The 18,505-nt window shown below is 40.9% G+C and overlaps 1 protein-coding gene across 2 annotated transcripts; it reads right to left on the reverse strand.

Moving 5' to 3' along the window:
* Positions 1-722: 722 nt before the first annotated feature.
* esrra (estrogen-related receptor alpha) lies at positions 723-16,560 on the reverse strand. 2 transcript variants are annotated; one of them, XM_069669240.1, is made up of 8 exons: positions 16,343-16,560; positions 14,624-14,728; positions 9,018-9,401; positions 7,838-7,954; positions 7,595-7,708; positions 6,501-6,668; positions 5,825-6,094; positions 723-3,964 (listed from the first exon to the last, which is right to left on the reverse strand). In XM_069669240.1, exons 3-8 carry the CDS (start codon positions 9,394-9,396, stop codon positions 3,711-3,713), a joined length of 1,302 nt encoding a protein of 433 aa, XP_069525341.1. In that variant the 5' UTR covers positions 9,397-9,401; positions 14,624-14,728; positions 16,343-16,560; the 3' UTR covers positions 723-3,710. The 2 variants fall into 2 exon arrangements, with proteins under 2 accessions (XP_069525341.1, XP_069525351.1); XM_069669250.1 differs by lacking the exons at positions 14,624-14,728; positions 16,343-16,560 and adding an exon at positions 12,936-13,033.
* Positions 16,561-18,505: the final 1,945 nt, after the last annotated feature.

Genomic DNA, 18,505 nt, shown 5'->3' on the forward strand with positions numbered 1-18,505 from the left:
AAAAGACTCTTTTAAACTGATTGCATGATTAAATGAAACTTACAGATAAAAGTACATTGGACAACAAGCTGTTCAGCAGTAACTAGTAAACATACACCAGTTAGCTAGAGTGCAGGATAGTGTTATTTGTTGCTCGGCAACAGTTCAGTTCCAGTCAAATTGGATACTGTTGTATAAAAGCAATATCACACTCAAGGTTGCTCTGTTGTACTGAATATAAGCACAGCTGTGATTATCTTCAGCATGTCACAGCCGCGCTGCTATTCAGTACATCAGCACTCCCTCTTGTGTGAAATTGCTTCTATACAGGTCCCACTGCTCTGCTTTTTTACTCCGATGTTATGCATATCGTGGCTGTTTTTATACTAAGCAAGTTTTCCTGTAATCAGACTGAAATGGATTAAAATTGCAATATATCGCATTATTTACAGTAACGCGACATATTAAATAACCTTTGTATTGTGAAAAATATTGTTTCACCAGAGTCTCGACAATAATAATATGCTTAGGTAAACAAAAGTTCTATCATCCATGTTTTGTTTAACTGCATACAAAAGCATTTGTTTTGCGCGAATGTGACATTTGAACCGCATGATTATTCCTATTAATCATGAAGTCGACAGAAGTCCTCAGCACACTGCCGCCATCTAAGAAACGCACATACATACACAAATACACACACATAAATATACACAGGGAGAGATGAGGCCAATGAAATGTGGTGGTGGTGTGTCCATTTATTACACAACACAAAGCACCTACAATAATCCACTCCCTGTTGCGTCAGACAGTGGAAGATCTCACTTTTTTCACAGTGATTTTTATGTGGACATGTTTAGACAAGGACATCAAACTGTTATCTAAATGAAACAAAAAAAGAGCCTACACACAGAAATTCACAGCCAATATCACACACAAAAATAAAGCAGTGTCAACGAACAACAGTAAATTGAGTAAAAAATAGAATTTAATCATTTAAATAGTCTTTCAAAATACAAACATTGATTTGAACTTCTAAATAATAGAACGTTTAGTAGCTATTCTTCATTATAACTGGCAATGTTTAATGTACATTGTGGCTATACAAGGAAATGTGTGAGGTTTGGTAATTTATTGTATTGCTCATTTATATTAATGCGCACATATTTAATAAAACTACAAATGACTATATAATTTCAACAGTGACACTGCAAATGACCCTGCCTTCACCCAAACCCACCGTACCTAAAACATGTTTATATGCTAATGAAAAATCTAGCCTTGTGTAAATGACCAGGTTAATATGAACAAACTTTCACAGCTCTAATTCGACAGCAGGCACCTATATTTGTTTGATTTCAAATTTTGATTACTAAAGTAGGTTATTAGACACATCAGAGACCAAAAAACACTGTTTAGATGACATGAAGGTTGATGTTGTAACCATGGAAGTAAAACAAAACAGGTGGGTCAGAGATATCAGCTCTTGTATATAACATCTGTGTGTTACAAGTTGAATTGTTTGCACTGTAAAATGTGGTAAAATGACCTCCAGTGTTTCCTAGCTGCACCATTATTCCTGTGAAACCACCAGCTGTCGGCTTGCCTCCTACTGTGAGACACTTTGTACCATGGGGCATCTTCTACAGCCTGATTAATGAGCCATAAACACCTTAAAATTATGAAAACAAAAAATCCTCTCGGGTGTTTGCGCAACTGAAAGACATTCAATAAAACCCATAATTCAAACTGACAAATCAAAAGATCAACGATTACATTTGTCTCCACAGTTATTTGGCCTTCTGCCTCCTGAGGTAGCCCTCTGTAACCTCACCATACTGCTAATCTATAGAGCCATGTAAATTGATCCCTAAGATGACAATCGGCCTCAGAAAACACACCACTGCTTACATTAAAATTAAAACAATTATCCATAATGTCCTGAACGGAAAGCTTCTTTCAATACCAAACCCACGACAGTGTCACAATGTAAATAAAATACCCTTAAATCCTAGAAAGGAAAATGTATGAAAAACAAAGTTTCAAGTCTTTACAAATGTCAGAACACTGTAAGCTGCACAAATATAATTGTAATGGGGAATTTGTATCACATTTGCTGGCTTTATTAATCCACTATAAATTGCATGTTTCTGTTTATTTAAATGGAACTGTACATGGCTAAAAGTTTGATGGCCCTTCGGCCACTTAATATGTTTATGGATCTGACTGTGACATCAGATACTGTAGCCTTGCATTTTATTGAAGCCTACTATAATGATCATTTCTATTGTAAGTATACAAACCCGCTGAACAATGAGTACACCTGTCAGGATGTTGTCAAACAACATTTCAACATCCAAACAGTAGATGTTGCATATGTGTCATGTCCTGTCCTTAGCCCGTAACTGGCACTTTCAAGTTAAAGTTCAACGGATGTACACACACACACAGGACAGATCTCGCATTGAAACAACAGAGATCTTTTATGCACATTTCTTCACTGCTGCAGAAAATGCAGCAAACTCTCACACACCTATCAGTCATTTGGGTTAGCATCAGATGTTATGGCCCACAAGTCAGACAGGTCAACCCGATATCTAACACAGCTGCTAGTCAAAAAAATGTGGTAAGATCTAAAGGAGGAGAATAGTATAAAAAAGCAGATGAGGCATATATGCATTTCTTTTCTAAGCACGTTGTTGCCACACTTTAATGTCAAAGAGTTGTGTTCTTCCCTGATCTCAGTGCAGCTCATTGGGTTAGACTGCACACAAACGCACACGCTTGCTTGTATGGAAGCTGCTTTTTTTGTGTGCCAGCTGGATTTACATACAACACTTAATATCTTACCATCCAAGTGGAGCATTTTATGAGCACATAATCTTCTCTTGGACTATGAACCGATTGCACAAACTTTTATAAAGAATCCTGCACCTGCTATGTACACCAGTGGTTCACAACTCCAGGACTCAACCCAAAAAGTGATTTTCTCTTTAAAACTACTCACCTGGCGTCCTCAATCCCCACCGCTCTCTACATTAAAACACTTCTGGGTCCTGAGAGTGGAGAACTGCTGATATACACATGAAACTCGATGTCTCTCCTTTTTATCCACATTTTAAATGTGACAGACAATAATCGAGTCATTATATTGCTTTTAACATATTGCAAGTAATTCCTATGGATTTGCCTACAACGGCACACTAAACTATAGTAAATACAAGCCCTCCATGTGCATGTCGACCTGACCTTTCACTGGACCCTCGAGTCTTTCCCCGGATATGTTACTATGGCTTTCATGAGAAGATGTTGCATTATTTTAAAAAGTCCAAAAGCCACGTGATTGCAGTCTGTTCTCGGGTACCTAAATGTCGTTCTTCAGAGGTGATGCGACTGCAGGTCGATGCCGTGGTGAAACACATCATGAAAACAGCTGAAACTGAAGTTTTCTGGCATCTGTGTTAAATGTTTGCACTCCTGGAGCCTCTTACTTTAGTTTGGCAGTTACATCTTACTGTTAATAACCAATTCCAACTTAGAGAAATGAATACATGAGGTTTTTCTTTTCCTTAGTTTGTGTAGCCTAGAAAAAAAGGGAACAAGGGTCTTTTCCCTCATCATTAATTCACTAATAAAATCTTCCATGTCTCACAAACCACTCATCCACTTATCAAGACAAGATCTCTGTCGGGTCTTTCTCTGCGTCCTCTCCGCTTCTGCTGCTTTCCACTCTAGGGAGAGTCCATCATGGCCTCCAGCATCTCCAGGAATAGTTTGTGCATGGGTACACCACCACGGGTCTTGATGCTGTAGAAAGTGGTCAGAGCACGACCAGCAGTCTGTCGGAGGAGAGGCAATGTTAAAAGGAGGCGTCCCGCCCGCTGGGGGTCGTCTGGGCGCCGCTGACATTCCAGCTCCAGCAGGGCCTGGTGGAGGAGGTCCCGCAGCTTCTGCACAGCCTCCATGTCCTCGATGTAAACAGAGTCTGACAGAACAGCAGGGAGCACTTGGTTAAGAACTGAACAGGAAGTTCACACGTTTTGGCTTTTGCAACAGAGAGAAAGCATATGTTACTCATGGAAAACTAATGACAGCCTTTGTCTACAAACAAACAGTGGATCTGTGAGCGTGCACGGTCTGATGCTGACAGGAGCCTTCATAAAAGGCTATGATGGGAAACTTGCCACAGCTATTAGACTCATTTGCACTCTGCACAGCTTGTATTTGGGAGACCTGCCTGTTAAAGACGAGAATATAAATAAATATTCTTAGTTATTTTTGCACTGCACCAAACACTGGTAACAGAACATCATCTCCTGTTGTCCCGGACTGCTGGCTGCAGACACCCACATAATCCCATCAAGCTAAATAGCCGGACAATTGACATTGACTGTCCCCCTTCCACCTAATCCACTGTTGTTGCTACATTTAGCAGTTAGATAAGGACTGATTGCATTAATTAACCAGCTACTTAGGACATACTAACTCCATTTGTCGACTGCACTAGAATTTGCATCAAACCGATCAAATGGTTGGTTTGCAACCCAGAATAAACCAAAATGTGTGTCACTGTGCTTTTTTGGTTCGCCTAGCTAAGCCTGCAGCAACGTTACACAATAAACCTGCAATAAATCCTCCCTTCATGAAGCTCATAATCTGCAGTTTCAGTTCAAACTAATTAAGAGCGGTGCTTATTAAACTCTACGGTCATTTGAGAGGCTGTTGTTTAAGGTGCTGTTTAACTGCATTGCATAATGCTGACATTTCAACTACAATAAACTAAATATTAGAAACGCAGCTCAGTGTAACACAGAATTATTTGTCAGCATCGCAAACTGCAGCCTCCAAAAGGATCATAAATTTGCATATTTCTCTGCAACAGTTTCAGAAAGACTGATAATAATCTCCATGAATTTATTGCATGACTGTTGTAATAGACCGCATTACTGTTTGCTGAAATACACCCTGATAAAGTAGAAACTGAGTGTTGTTGTAAATTTAGTCGGAATATTTCACAATGTACAGGTTTTCCAAAGACATCTGGTTGCAGGGTTTTGTGCACCGCCCCTTTATAAGTTACATTTGATAGCAATAAGAACATTTCCTTTGACATTACTGCAGGCACCCCTAGCTTCAAGAGACTGCAGAAATTGTTGACATATTTAATGACGTATTCACTAAAAAACGTATATAGGTGACATCAAAACCAACAACATAAAGTATACCACTGCTATATTTGATACCAGTTCTATGTTCTGGTTGGTTTTAAAGGAGATATTCGCCCCTGGAAAAAGCCACTGTCAGTCAAAGCTGGTGTTCTCTGTAATCGATAGACGCAATAATATTTGAAATTGGCGCCATAGCTGTGGAAAAAGTTGCACAAACAGCTCGTGGTTTCGCCCATTCTACATTCCTACAACACCCAGCGTGCATTGCACCCCTCCCTCTGAAAGGAACGGCCCAGCGAGAGACGCTGGTGTGAAATACTACCATGTTCCAGTCAAGGACATCAAGTGGATCGTCAAAACGATCTTCAGATCTGCAGCCTACATTTCAAATCTATAGATTTTGAACGAGACATGACATCGGAGGCGGGCGCCCTAGATTGAGGAAGTGTAGTTTAGCGAGCTCCCTGGCCTCCGCCAGATAACGCGTTTTACGTAGTCTGGCGAAGGTTTTCCAGGGCCCATTGGAGAAGCGGATAGCGTCCTCCAAAGGCACAGAGTGGAATAATGGCATTAGCTCCCCATAATAGCATGATAGGACTGAGGTTGAAAATCGGCAAACTGGCCCTTTAACAAGCTATATGTTTGCATAACAACTTCAGCTTCACAAGTATAAGTACCTGAGTTAGTGAGTGCGATGGCTTTGAGCATGACAAACTCCTCCCGGTCCACGTTTAGTGCCCGGAAACGGCGAGCAAGTTGACTAATTGCTGCATTTAGCTCCGTCAGTCCTGCAACACGCGACATCTCCTCGTCAAGGACAAAATCCTCGGCGAACACCACCTCGTCCTCGCAGCCGAGCGAGCGGTACGCTACACCCAGCACCAGCACTTCCAGCCACACCGACTGCAGCACGGACATCTGGTCTGCTAGGGACAGCGACAGGAAGCCTGCAGGGGGAACACACACACATACAGACATTTAAATGCAGAGGGAGCAGACTGGCAATATGTTCACATGTTTGGGGTAAACTGACACAGCAGGCACTGGCTCCATTTCTTATATATGGCAGGAAAAGACAGCAGTTGACTCAGCTTGCATGACAGTTAAGCACTGCATCAGTTTGGTAATGCATACATTTAATTTGTTCCAGACTTCTTCTTCTACCTATTAATTAAGTCAATAAGGCAATCAATAATGATCAGTATTCTAGTTCCCGTAAAAATAAATCCAGCTGTCATGGCCGAGGGGGAAACATGACACAGCAACTGTGAGGATGGAGCTATACATCTTCTCCCTTGTTGCCATGCTATCACTGCCTCTCCTGCCGTAGTTTATCGTTGCTGCATCTCTTACCAGGAATGTGTTTGGCCCAGCCGATGATGACGACCAGCTCACGGTCAGCGAGGTCACACAGGGTGGTGAGAGTGCGCTGGGCTGTGTCGGGCTGCAGAGGGTCAGGCATGGCAAATAACTTCTCTGGCTCTGCCACAAGGAGGTGGGACACGATGATGTTGGAGGAGCCTATGACAGAGAAGAGACACAGAACAGTGGATTGAGATAATAATAAACGAGTAAAACCTGCAGTGTAGATTCATAGACGCACAAAATATCTATACAATTTTACTGCTCTTTACTGGCGCTAACTATACTGCACTATAATCATGCTGCAAGTTGCTATATCCCAGTTACAGATGTGGACTACAGGCTGCAAACTAACTTCCTTCTGACGGACACATATTCTTATTTTAATGAGAACAAATGAGATTTTATTTGCTTTAAACTTGCTGAACGTCATAGCCAATGTACGTGGATCTAGAAGCACAGGAAACATTATTTGTATATCTGACTAAAAGTCACACATGACCATTTTTCGACAGTAGGGGGCGCTGTTTTCCTATCAAATATAACCGGTTGAAAGTGAAACGTGTGTTGCTTGTGTACTCTGGTCATCTCATGTTGTACACATGCAGCACATGTGGCTGTTCTTGGAGGAACTTTAAAAGTAAAAAAAGGTTCAACTGTGAGCTAATGATCTCCTCTCTAATCAGAGAAGCACAGCGGGGGCTCCTACCAACCTATGCTTAGACTTGTTTGTCTTTGATTACTGTGTAGTCGAACAACACAGTGACAGACAGCTGATAGCGTGTTGCCGAGCAGCAGAAGACGCATTTTACTGCAACAAAAAGAGCAAAATCCCTTCTCAGACATTAATGAGAGCCAAACAGCATGTATACTTTTATAGCTGTGTGGGCTGATTTCACCTGTGCAGTCTGAAGCGCTGACATGTGGCACCCACAGCCTTTTAGCTCTGTCTGGAAGTTGATGTCTGGTGTGTTACTGAGCCACTGTAATCTCATTTGCACTAATTGATTAAACGTAATAGTATTAAAACACGTTACCTATTGTCGGACTAAAAATCAAGTGACAAATAAGAATATGAATCCCACCTTTTTCATTCTCCTTTGTGAGTGGTAGAGGGGCACTCTGGTATGTGGCGTTCTCCACTTCAGGGCGTCTTTTGTATTTCTGCCTCCCACCTCTGACCCGGTCAAGGCGAACTCCTGCATTTTGAAAAATCAAATAATTTAGGGTAAAAACCAGAAAAAAAACATACACCGTATTTATAAGCTACAAACAAAGACCCTTCAGATACAACATCAAAGAGCTCAAGGTCATCACTTAACACTCACCCTCTTTCAGCATGCCTACTTTGAGGCACTTGGTGAAGCGGCATGCCTGACAAGCCTTTCTGCGCCTTTTGGTGATCTCACACTCATTCGATGCTGGACAGCTGTACTCAATGTTACCTTTGTGGAAGAACAGACATGATCACACATCAGCTCTAAAAACTAATAAAATACAAAAATACGAACAAGCAGTGGACATGAATTTAAAACCTCCTTGATCAATCTTACTAGTCTTTTAAACATTAAATTTACTCAGAGTGGAAATCACCCAACAAACACACACACACACACACACACATACACACAGTACAATGACTGACAGGTGTTTATGGTTTTGACAGTCCAGTACAATGAGGTGGCTGTAGCTTGTTAAACAAGAACACCACATGTGATGGTCTTCAGTCAGTCTTGTCTTGTGCGGTCCCAAATTGGAAATTAATCTGATAAAGAGATATTTTGATTTGCCAGAACAATCTATATTGATCAATTAATCAATATTTCAGCAATACTATCCCTCAATCAGGTGTGTCGGCATCCTGTTTCTCTCCGCTAAAATCCATTGATCGTAGGCAAAAAGTTCAGAGGTCATAGAGACAAGTAACAGTACAAGATATTTTCAAAATATGATCGTGATGCATTCAAACGTAATTTTTTTTCTAACTCATATATTAAAAAGTTAATTACTCTGCTCAGACTGCTTAAAGACACAAATTGTTGTGCTATGATGTTTGATGTTATAGGCACAATGATAAATGCATATGCAGATCCAAACGCTCTGATTGCATTGATAAAATATGGGGCATATACGGGTGTGTTATTAACACCATGATATTTTTCCTAAAATTAAATGTATTGCCTTCCTACCAGTATCACAACAATACTCAGTGTATTGAACCATAACTCCCATATCGTGAAAAGAATCGTGTCACCAGACTGAGCCCTATTGACTATAATAAAATAATGAATACAAAATGTGTCCTACGTACAAAACCTTTATATGTTAAACTGTGCTCTTCTTATGCAAAGTTAAACGAATAATGAACTGTAATAGAAGACTAAAAAACTGCCTGTGAGAAGCTGATGTAGAAAAATACAAAATATATGGAAAACACTGAGAAGATCATTTTGGAGAATAGAAGAAAACTGTTCACTTCTTAAACTTAAACTTCACCACCACACACACCTTGGATGGTTCTTTTGAAGAACGCTTTGCAGGCCTCACATGACGCCACGCCGTAGTGGTAACCTGACGCCACATCGCCGCACACTAAACACAGCCTCTTGGGTAGCGTGCTCAGGGCATACTTGCATCGCCCCGCCCCATTTCCAGTTGAGCCCTCCTCTGCCCCGTCTCCGCCCTCGTCTTTGAAGTGGCAGCGCAGAGCGGGCGTGTAGAGCGGCGGAGAGTAACGTTTAACGCCGTCTCCTCTGGTTCCTCCGCCTCCGCTTTGAGAGGAGTCCGAGGAGGCCCCGCCAGGGCTGGTCCGACCTCCCCCGCCTCCCTCCGGACTGCTCGGTTCAGCCTTTATGTAGACGTCAGACCGACGCTCCCTGGAAGACATGATGTCTGGAGGGGAAGAAATAAACAACAAAGAAAGGTCAAGGTAAATAAAGGCGTACGACCTTTTACCCACATGGTTGTCTTTGTAACTACCTTCATGGCACCTGCTAATAAAAAGACCAAAACAGGACACGTGTTACATCGAATAAGGAATGTTTAAAAAGCAAAAAGAATATGAGAAAAAATATATTTTTAAATTGCTAATCTAATTGTAATTATTTTCTATTATAACTTATGCCCAAGCACTGATCAGCATGTTCATCTGAATCACTGCAAATATGTTTTAAGTTTCCAATATTTTTTTGTGTACAAAATGTTGATTTATAGGCATCGTCTGTGTTGTATGAATAAATAAATACAAGCATACACATTTTAATCTTCCAACTAAAAGAGAGGATGGGAAAGTGCCACTCGTGTCCATGTACCATTGCTTATGTCACGCTCTCCAAGCCGTTACACATAACACTACTGTCTGTGTGCCGTGAGATCATACATGTGGGATGGTTTGACTGTAAACACAGAAAATAGAAGAAAACATGCAGCCAAAAAGCAAAATGGATTCAGGTAGAAGTTGTTACCTGGGAATGAAGAGCTGTACTGTAAATGTCCAGCCCAGCCAGTGACTACTAACCAGCTAACCTGGTTACTTCACATGAAGACATTGGTGCATTCTCTTCGCTGGAAACATGGACTATTAAAAGCACACAGATTTTGCTCCATCAGCGAGCTAACAATGTTCCCTTGTTCTTCAGCAGCACTTTGGCCCTGTGTTGTTTTTTGTGCTATTTTTTCCTCAGTTCGGCGTTTTAAAGACCGTAAACTCACCAAACCACAAGCTTTGACGCCTAAAATAAAACCCAGCAGTCCTTATATCATCTCTGCAGCGTGAAGTCTTTGTCTATGACTTTCTAGACATTCATATAGCCAAGGTGAGTGAATGAAGGTCGCTATGCTCATGAACAGACCAGACACATAACTTACGTTCAAGTATGGCAGTAAGAGTACTGCAGCAACCGGCGTGCCTGCCAACGGCTGTCTGTACTACTCAATGTAATTACACGAGGAAGCGCGATGAGGACGTCATGCTTATGTGGAAATGAAATACATGAATCTAAGCGCAAGAACACAGAAGACTTATGAGTCAGACATTTTAGTTTATATATGAGAAGTCAAGATTTACAATATCTTCCTTCATCTCAAGAAGTTTTGAAACCACAAAGACATGCTCCCCAAAATCATGACTACACTTAACAAAACATATTCTCTCTTATAAACTACAGATTCTTCTGCCTAAAAGTCCACATTGTCACACATTTAAAAGTCAAAATATAACAAAGTTAAGATAAAGAAATGTTTTATGACTACATTAAATTCATTTAAAAATGTCCCAGGAAGAAATAAAACCGCTCATGTCCAAAAACATAACGAGAATTAAAGAACGACATGCATTTTCTATGGTCAGGTTACAGCTATGACCGTCCAGAACTAATAGAGTTTTGACCACCATGAGCGAACTAGTTAATCCTTTAAAGATGCCAGTAACTTAGTTCAATATGCATCAATTATAAATATGTTAATTAGTCTAAAAGCTGTCTTATTTCTTTGACTCATGATGATGTAGTGATATCAAATGGGCACCAAAGGTGACCACCACTGCGCCGCCCACATTTAGTGATAATTAATTCAGAACACAGGTGTACCAGTCCTGTAATTACACCTCTAGTACACCAGTACACACCCCATACGGACTCAGTGTACTGTGTAGCCAAACAAAGTAAAATGCTTTATCATACTGTCTGAAACGTACTTCTTAGCAATGACAAAATTAACGTTCTACTGCCAGTAAATTGACTTCATGGATCAGAGAGGTGGGTGAAAAGGGGATCTACAATGCTGCGACATGAACTGTAGCGTGTGCCATGTCTGTCTCTGGGTTTCGACTCATCAGTGGATACATTAATGCAGAGCCTCACTTTGCACGATGGTGCTCCTGTTTCCTGCTTCATAGATGACTGTGTGAGGACGATGAGATGGGATCTCTGCAGCCTAAATAGCTTCAATCCAGTTAAGACCTGAAATTGACTTTTGATATTCTCATCATGTACATGACTACATGTACTGACAATCTGCTGTTATCAACTATTCTCTCCTCTTGTTTATCAGTAAGCTGATAATCCAGTCGTCACCAGAACATTTACAAAGTGTTGCAATATTTTAAATGCATCACTGATGGTTGCTTCATTGATTCAATCCCTCGCCCTGCCCACAATACCAACATGACATGCAGCTGTACGTCCTGTACCCTCAGCTATGTGTTCCTGGTCTATTAAAATAAAAGTATGGCCGATTGTAGACACAATTAGTTAACTGTTGTTGATCATTTGAACATTTAATATTTTATTTCAGTTTAGTTGAAAAGGTCACATTAACTTTCACCCTGACTTAAAAATATCAGCAACAATCTGTATTTTAAGGCCTATAATCAATAAGAAGTCTGTCTCTATCTGTGGTGTGCTGTTTGTCGATGTCAATCTGTATGACATGAGGAATATATGTAATTTATAACTTATTTATAGACATCTATAATGATCATATACTAACGACTTTACTTAAATGCATTTGTTAGACTCGTAGAACCCTGAACATACTACTACAGTGTTGGTTCAAGACCCACTGAGAGAGAAGAACAGGGAGGAGGCTCTCATGATGTCATGACAACTGAGTCAGTTCCTGGATGTTAATTTGCAAACTGTAGGCCTACATGCTTTCCAAGTACAATACATTGTGTAACAATGGGAAGTATCTTGTTTTAAGACACTGAGTGTTGGAGATAATAACGCAAACTAAGTATGTCTTTATCATATTTACAGCTACAGCAGATAATCTACTCATATAGTAGCAGGCAGTCCACACTTTCTTTGGAGTTTGCCCCCTCTGGACTTGATTGTAGGACTGTTTGGCAAGCTGCAAAGGGGGGTCACAGCAAACCTTGCCGGTTTAAAGTTTAGCTTACTTTTACTGAGTTTACACGCTCAGTGAATGGATCAGCCAGCATCATAAGGACAAGTAAAGGGTCCCAAATAATGCAAAAAAGAGACAAAAGTGATTCAGTTTTGCTTGAGCAGACCAACAAGTATCCCTCTACCATGTGCACCGCTGGCCACTTCCACATCTGCTTTTGCAAATGAGGAACATCGGTTTCAGTAAAGAAAATGTTAACAGTAATGTCTATATTGTTACTTTTCTTTGCAAAAAGCAGGTTAAACACTGTAAGAAACCAGCTGAGGTCGGCTAAAATGCTTTGTTATGTGCATAACTTGCCACAGAAACGTGTCGTGTGTACTGTAAACTAAGCATGTTTTGAGTAGCGTTAGCATTAGCTTAAACACTGGCTAACACATTAAGATAACTGCAGGTTAGCTACCCTAAGCTAACTAAGCTAGCAGTGGTAGCTAGCGTTAATCCTGGCTGACCAGCTCTCCTCTCCTCTGCTCCCCGGTGTATTTTTGTCTCTCTAACTCGGACTAGGCTGCATCTTACCTGATAACGGTGACTAGTACAGCACTTAAGCCTCCTCACAGTGTGATATCATGGCACAGTTTTGACAGAAAATCGGTCTCCAGACTGCCAGCGGCTGCTAGCTCGTGTCGGCTGTGTGTGATAGGAGATGGGCCGGGCTACAATCGGCTCTCTCTAACAGCTGGTAGATGATTATGGATGGCTGTACGGTGGCTAAAACACATTAGTTCAAGGAGCACTGTGGACACAGTCTGACACTGTTATCTGTTTTCTTTATAAATTAACTGCCAAATGGACTGACTGTACGTTATTATTAAGCCTGAATATCTTCTACTAACTTTGCACTCTTAAATTTAGAGTTTTAAAAAAACACATATACCCTGATATGTTGGAGGAAAATAACAAAAGGTCGTTGTTAAGGTGTGCTGTGAGGAGTTTTTCACTGGTTATGAAACAGACTGAAATTAATTCTGATTACTCTATATGACCTACAAAAGCAAACCAGACCATTAGCGACAAGCTTGATTATTTCTATATAGTTATTTTGAATGCCTGAAACTGCTGGCCGGGGTAGGTGTCAGACCAAGCGATTAACTGCACGCCGCTTTTGTTTACATTTTCAGGGCAAAAATTTAAAGTGAGAGATTTTTTTTTGTTAAAGCTCCTGTGAGGAACTTTCGGTTGTGTTGATTTTGGCGCCCTCTAAGGACAAAGCCTTACCTCTTATCTCTTTGCTGATTTTGTCCTGTACATACTTAGGTGTGGTGGTTTCCTATGTATCACACACTTTACATTTTTGCCCTGTAAAATGTAAACAAAGGCAGCGTCCAGTCAATCGCTTTGTGTGACTGTTTGTACTTGCCTTACTTATAACTCATAATTCTTTGGTTTTGTTTTTTGTTGTAGTATTATTGTTTTTTTGGAAAGCGTTCTGTTCCTTTAATTACTATACAAACATAATGTTTCTTATTATCATTCATTAGCTGACTGGCAAGGTCAGAAATTACATTACTATCGGTTTATTAGCCATCATGAGTCCAAAGTTCCCGTTTATTTTACCTGCCAGAGTACAAGGTATTTTCAAGGATGTGCGTCAAACCTCGCCTAATATTGAGCTAATAATGCCACTGTCATAATTGGTAATGCACAATGCAAATCACGGTTATAGGTTTTGATTCTCAATGACAAAAAAATGCTGCGGAAAGCTTTTATTTTTTCACCATCGCTGCATAAAGCATCCTACAAACAAGGATCTGATAGGACTGATACCTTGATTTGTCCTTTCTCCTCACACGGGATTTTGGACATTTGATTTATACTGCAATCCTCCCTCCCCTCCATACACTGTTTGTCCTTCATTTATCCCTTCAGGGTTTGCAGGAGTATCACAACCAATTTCACCCCACAGCCAATCCTATGCACTACTTGACTGCAAAAAAAAATGACATGCACCATACTGTCACTGGCATGCTACTATTAATATTTTGGACATTAAATATTGTTTTCTATTGTCTTTTCTCCTCCACAATCCTCTTCTGTCTATGTGTATTTAATAAAGAAGATGTTAGCACTACTAGCTCAAAGTCCATCACAGCCTCACAAGAATGAACTTCAAGTAGGGGAGATACAGAACAAAAATAACATGCATAATCCTCGGTGAAGCGTCCATGCATGATAGTTCATCAGCATAAATAGTGGAAATAGATTACCTGTTTGCTGGGCTGGAGTTTGAAGCCTTTATATATTTGTGACTCCCGGTGGTGGCTCAGTGAGGTGCTATTGCTTTCGGTTTAGGTCTGCAGCTCTCAGGACACCTGCAAGGTAAGCAAAGGTTTTAAAGAGCCGTCATATAACTTTAAGCCAAGTCACTTTTCATGTTCCCACCAGCCATTCGTCGGTTTAATGGTCACATATTGTTCACCCTAATAATACCCACTGTCACCTCATGTCCGAGAAATTGGACTATTAAAAGGCTTTAAACAATGATAGCAGTGCAATAGTTGTGTTTCCTCTGTGGTAAGTCATGTTTATAATCATAACACTGTCTTCTCCTTCCTGAAATACATATTCAACTGTATCCATCCAGATTTGTGCACGCTGCTCGAGTACCCTCCCCCTTGCGCTGCGTGACAACTCCAAAGGTCACCGTTACAGGAATGCTTGAAGGACAGGCAGAGTAACACCTTGTCTCTCACTCATACAAAGTCATAAGCTGAAGTTTAGAGATAACTCCCTGTAAATAATTAAAGGCCAGACCAGTCTTAATAAACATGAATAAATAAAGCATTACATAAAACACGATTTGAGTTACTCTTTAAATCTTAAATATGACTATGGCATTAGACATTTTGAGAAGTAGAAAACATGAAAATCCAAATTGCATCAGCAAACTTAAAATAGGCAACAAGACCCAACAAATCAAAGCTATGGAATAAGATATCATAACAGGCAAAAAGTAATTTACATAAAGAAACGATTATTTGCGAATATGCATGAATTGTAATTAAAAAAAAATTCTGAATACAAGTTTTCTCAGACATGAAAAAGTTAAATGGCAGAGCACATAAACCAGTCCCTCTCTTCCCTTCCTGTATTGGCTTTAAAGCGGTCTTTTGATAGCTCTGTTAGGGGGCATCGGCACACTTTGTCACTGATAATGCATCACACTGACAGTAGCTACATAAAACTCAGTTTGAGGGTTTTAAATGCGGCGCACTGTGGAGACGGCGAGAACAGCACCCAGGGGTGACCTTGCCTACTGATCTCGGACCGGTGAAAGGTTAATTGCCATAGTGGATTATGCTTTAAGATCAGTGACCTCAATCCTGCCCCAGCATGCTCGGTGACATACAGAGTTCAGTGTGTTAAAACAAGAAGAAGAGTGCCTCATAGGGGTTAAAACACAATTGTTATGAAGTGTGTACAGTTGGAGAAGTGCTCGGTGTTATTTGTGCATGCAAGACTCGCTTTTTAAGTGAGGACGACATGCTGTGAGCCATACGAGAACATTATTATCCTCTGCATCGTACTCAAGCATGGCCCTGCATTCTTAATGAACCCGATAAGTGACCATGCATCGTATTTATTAAGACATTTCAGGGGGGCTCAGGCAAATAGAGCACTAGCCATTACATAGAGTGTAATATCATTTATTCATGTGTAAATTAGTGAGGGTACAGTTAATGAGGTAGGTGTAACCTCGAGAGGAAGCTGAAATTATTACACAATGTAATTAATATTTACCCAGCGGCTCGTGCCCCCTACCCCCAATAACGTGGCCACGCGAACTTAGCTCGTGCATGCACATAGGCTACCATTAACACAGCTGACATCTCCAAAAATGATAACAGAATTAAAAAATGATTTATAACAGCCTTAACCGACTGCGTGCTCTGCATCTGCAGTGAATGCTAAGTAAAGCTACTTACTGGGAAATGTAAAAACATCGCAGGGTTGTTTTTAAAAAAATCTGAAGTCAGTCAAGTCTTTGCGGCTGGCAAGTCCACTGTCGGTTTAACCGGTTTAACGGAGCCGTCCGAGCCTCGTACGGTTTCTCACATTGCATCACTACGTTACCGAGTAATAAGGCGATAATAACAACCGGCGACACACTGTCTTATCCGCCTGTTCGGTTCTGTACCCTGGTGTTATAATTTCTCGTCTTCGGCTGCCACCACCGAGGTAGTAGATGAACACCAACGACAACATTCGTAAGAGGAACACTGAACATCCGGTTTAAAAAAGTTTCACAATAAAACTCACATAACGTTTTAATTTGCATGAGAGCCAGGCAATGTCCGAAACAGAAACATGGTCTAATATGGGGAACATATGCCCTACTACTTAGACATGCAACACACACCGAATAATCATGTAACAGCTTATATTACTAAAATGAACATACGTTTCGGGTTTTATTTTAACAAGCGCAAACTAAGTAACTTCCTGTTGTCGCACAGCTTTTTCTTGTTAGCTTGACGCCGCGCTGTGACGTAGCCTCTATCCCGTGTCTTTTCTCCTCCCTATGCCCAATTTGCGTCCGCTGAGTCCCCGTTACGTCCGTACGCACCTTCCACCCGCGTCATCAGCATTATAATAAGAGCCTGCAACTCGTGAATAAAAAAAATATGACCCAGTAATCCCAATGTGGTCCAGGTAGGGTTTTTTTAAATACGCTGCGTAGAGTGAAATAGAGCTGATTTCAGATTAACTGTCCAGTTGTGTCACATGCGAAAATCTGGACGTATTCCGCCACTGAACATGAAAAATCTTAATATTAATAGAGGGAAATGTACGTTATCTTACACGTTTAAATGTATGCTTATACTGGCCTGTACCCTTTTCTTTATATGCTCTAGTTTTTCTGGTATTTTTCACATTATACACTTAAATATTACAATAGCTTTTGTGAAGTTATTGTTATCCATATTATAAAAGCTTTGAGTTGCTGCTGCAAACACAATCAAAAGAATAAGCTGCATGTCCCTTGCTACACACCTCTATGGAAAATGTAGTCATGCTGTCGGTCTTGTGACACTAACCCGGCTCACTCTACCACTACACTATTTGGACATGAGCCAAGGAAGAGGAGATCAGGAGCTAACTGCAATGGGATGGGAAAGGGAAATATTCAAGTAATAGTTGGTTGGGGAAAAAACATTAGGCTTAAATACAGTTTGTTAGATGCGTTATCAAAATAATAAAACATGCCTCAGATGTCTCCTGCAAATGTAACTTGTGTTCAGGACAGTAAAATGAATTTTCTGTCGAACTTTGTAGCTTCCTGCTTCTCAAAATAGGCTGCCCCTGCGCTCTCCAACATGCCTGCTAACAGCTGGCACAGAGAGGAGACAAGTTGTCACAGAAGAGTTGGCAACCTTGTGTTTGAATTAGAAAAAGAAAGAATATAAAACAGGACGCTGGATGAGACGGTGTGCTTTAAGTGAGTATTTCCCCCGAGATCTCAGCATTATCTGGCTGTAATTATAGACCAATAAACCTAAGTCTAGTCTGTTTAAACCAATAAGCGTTAAAGCCACACTTGTTTTCCCCTGTGCTGTACCAGAAGTGTAGGATAGCAGAGTGTGCGTCTTGATGTGGTCACATGCGTGCAGCGGGCTCGGGGCTCGGGACAGGGTCTGTGTTGCGCGCATGAGAGGAAAAACTGACGGCAGTGTCATTGCGACCTTGAAGCAAGGTCATCCAGTCTCTGCTGCAGACACTGCAATTCTGCGGGGCTGCATCACACTGGTGCAGAGTCTGCACTATCATCCTGTTAGAGGCGAAACCGGTCATGCTACATTCATTAGATTCACTCAAAATGCGGAAAATTGGATTTGTACACAGTTTATGATTTAAGATTTATTGCGTTAAAATATTATAAGTGCAGCTGTCCTGTTTGGTCGCTGAGGATTTGTGTTCACGTTATGTGAGGAGAAGAAACATATTGTGAATGCCAGCTGGGGTCCCCGGGGTGCTCCTTACAGCAGGTCATGACCTCGGACAGGTGTCAGCTGAGCGGTTACACGAATACAAACCATTCTGCCTTTTGTGCACAAATAGCATCGGGCACTGCATCAGTGAGTCATACA

This window comes from Semicossyphus pulcher, unplaced genomic scaffold, assembly GCF_022749685.1.
Source record: "Semicossyphus pulcher isolate SPU_LCO1_2020_fin unplaced genomic scaffold, fSemPul1.0.p SCAF_10, whole genome shotgun sequence".
Lineage (NCBI taxonomy): Eukaryota > Metazoa > Chordata > Actinopteri > Labriformes > Labridae > Semicossyphus > Semicossyphus pulcher.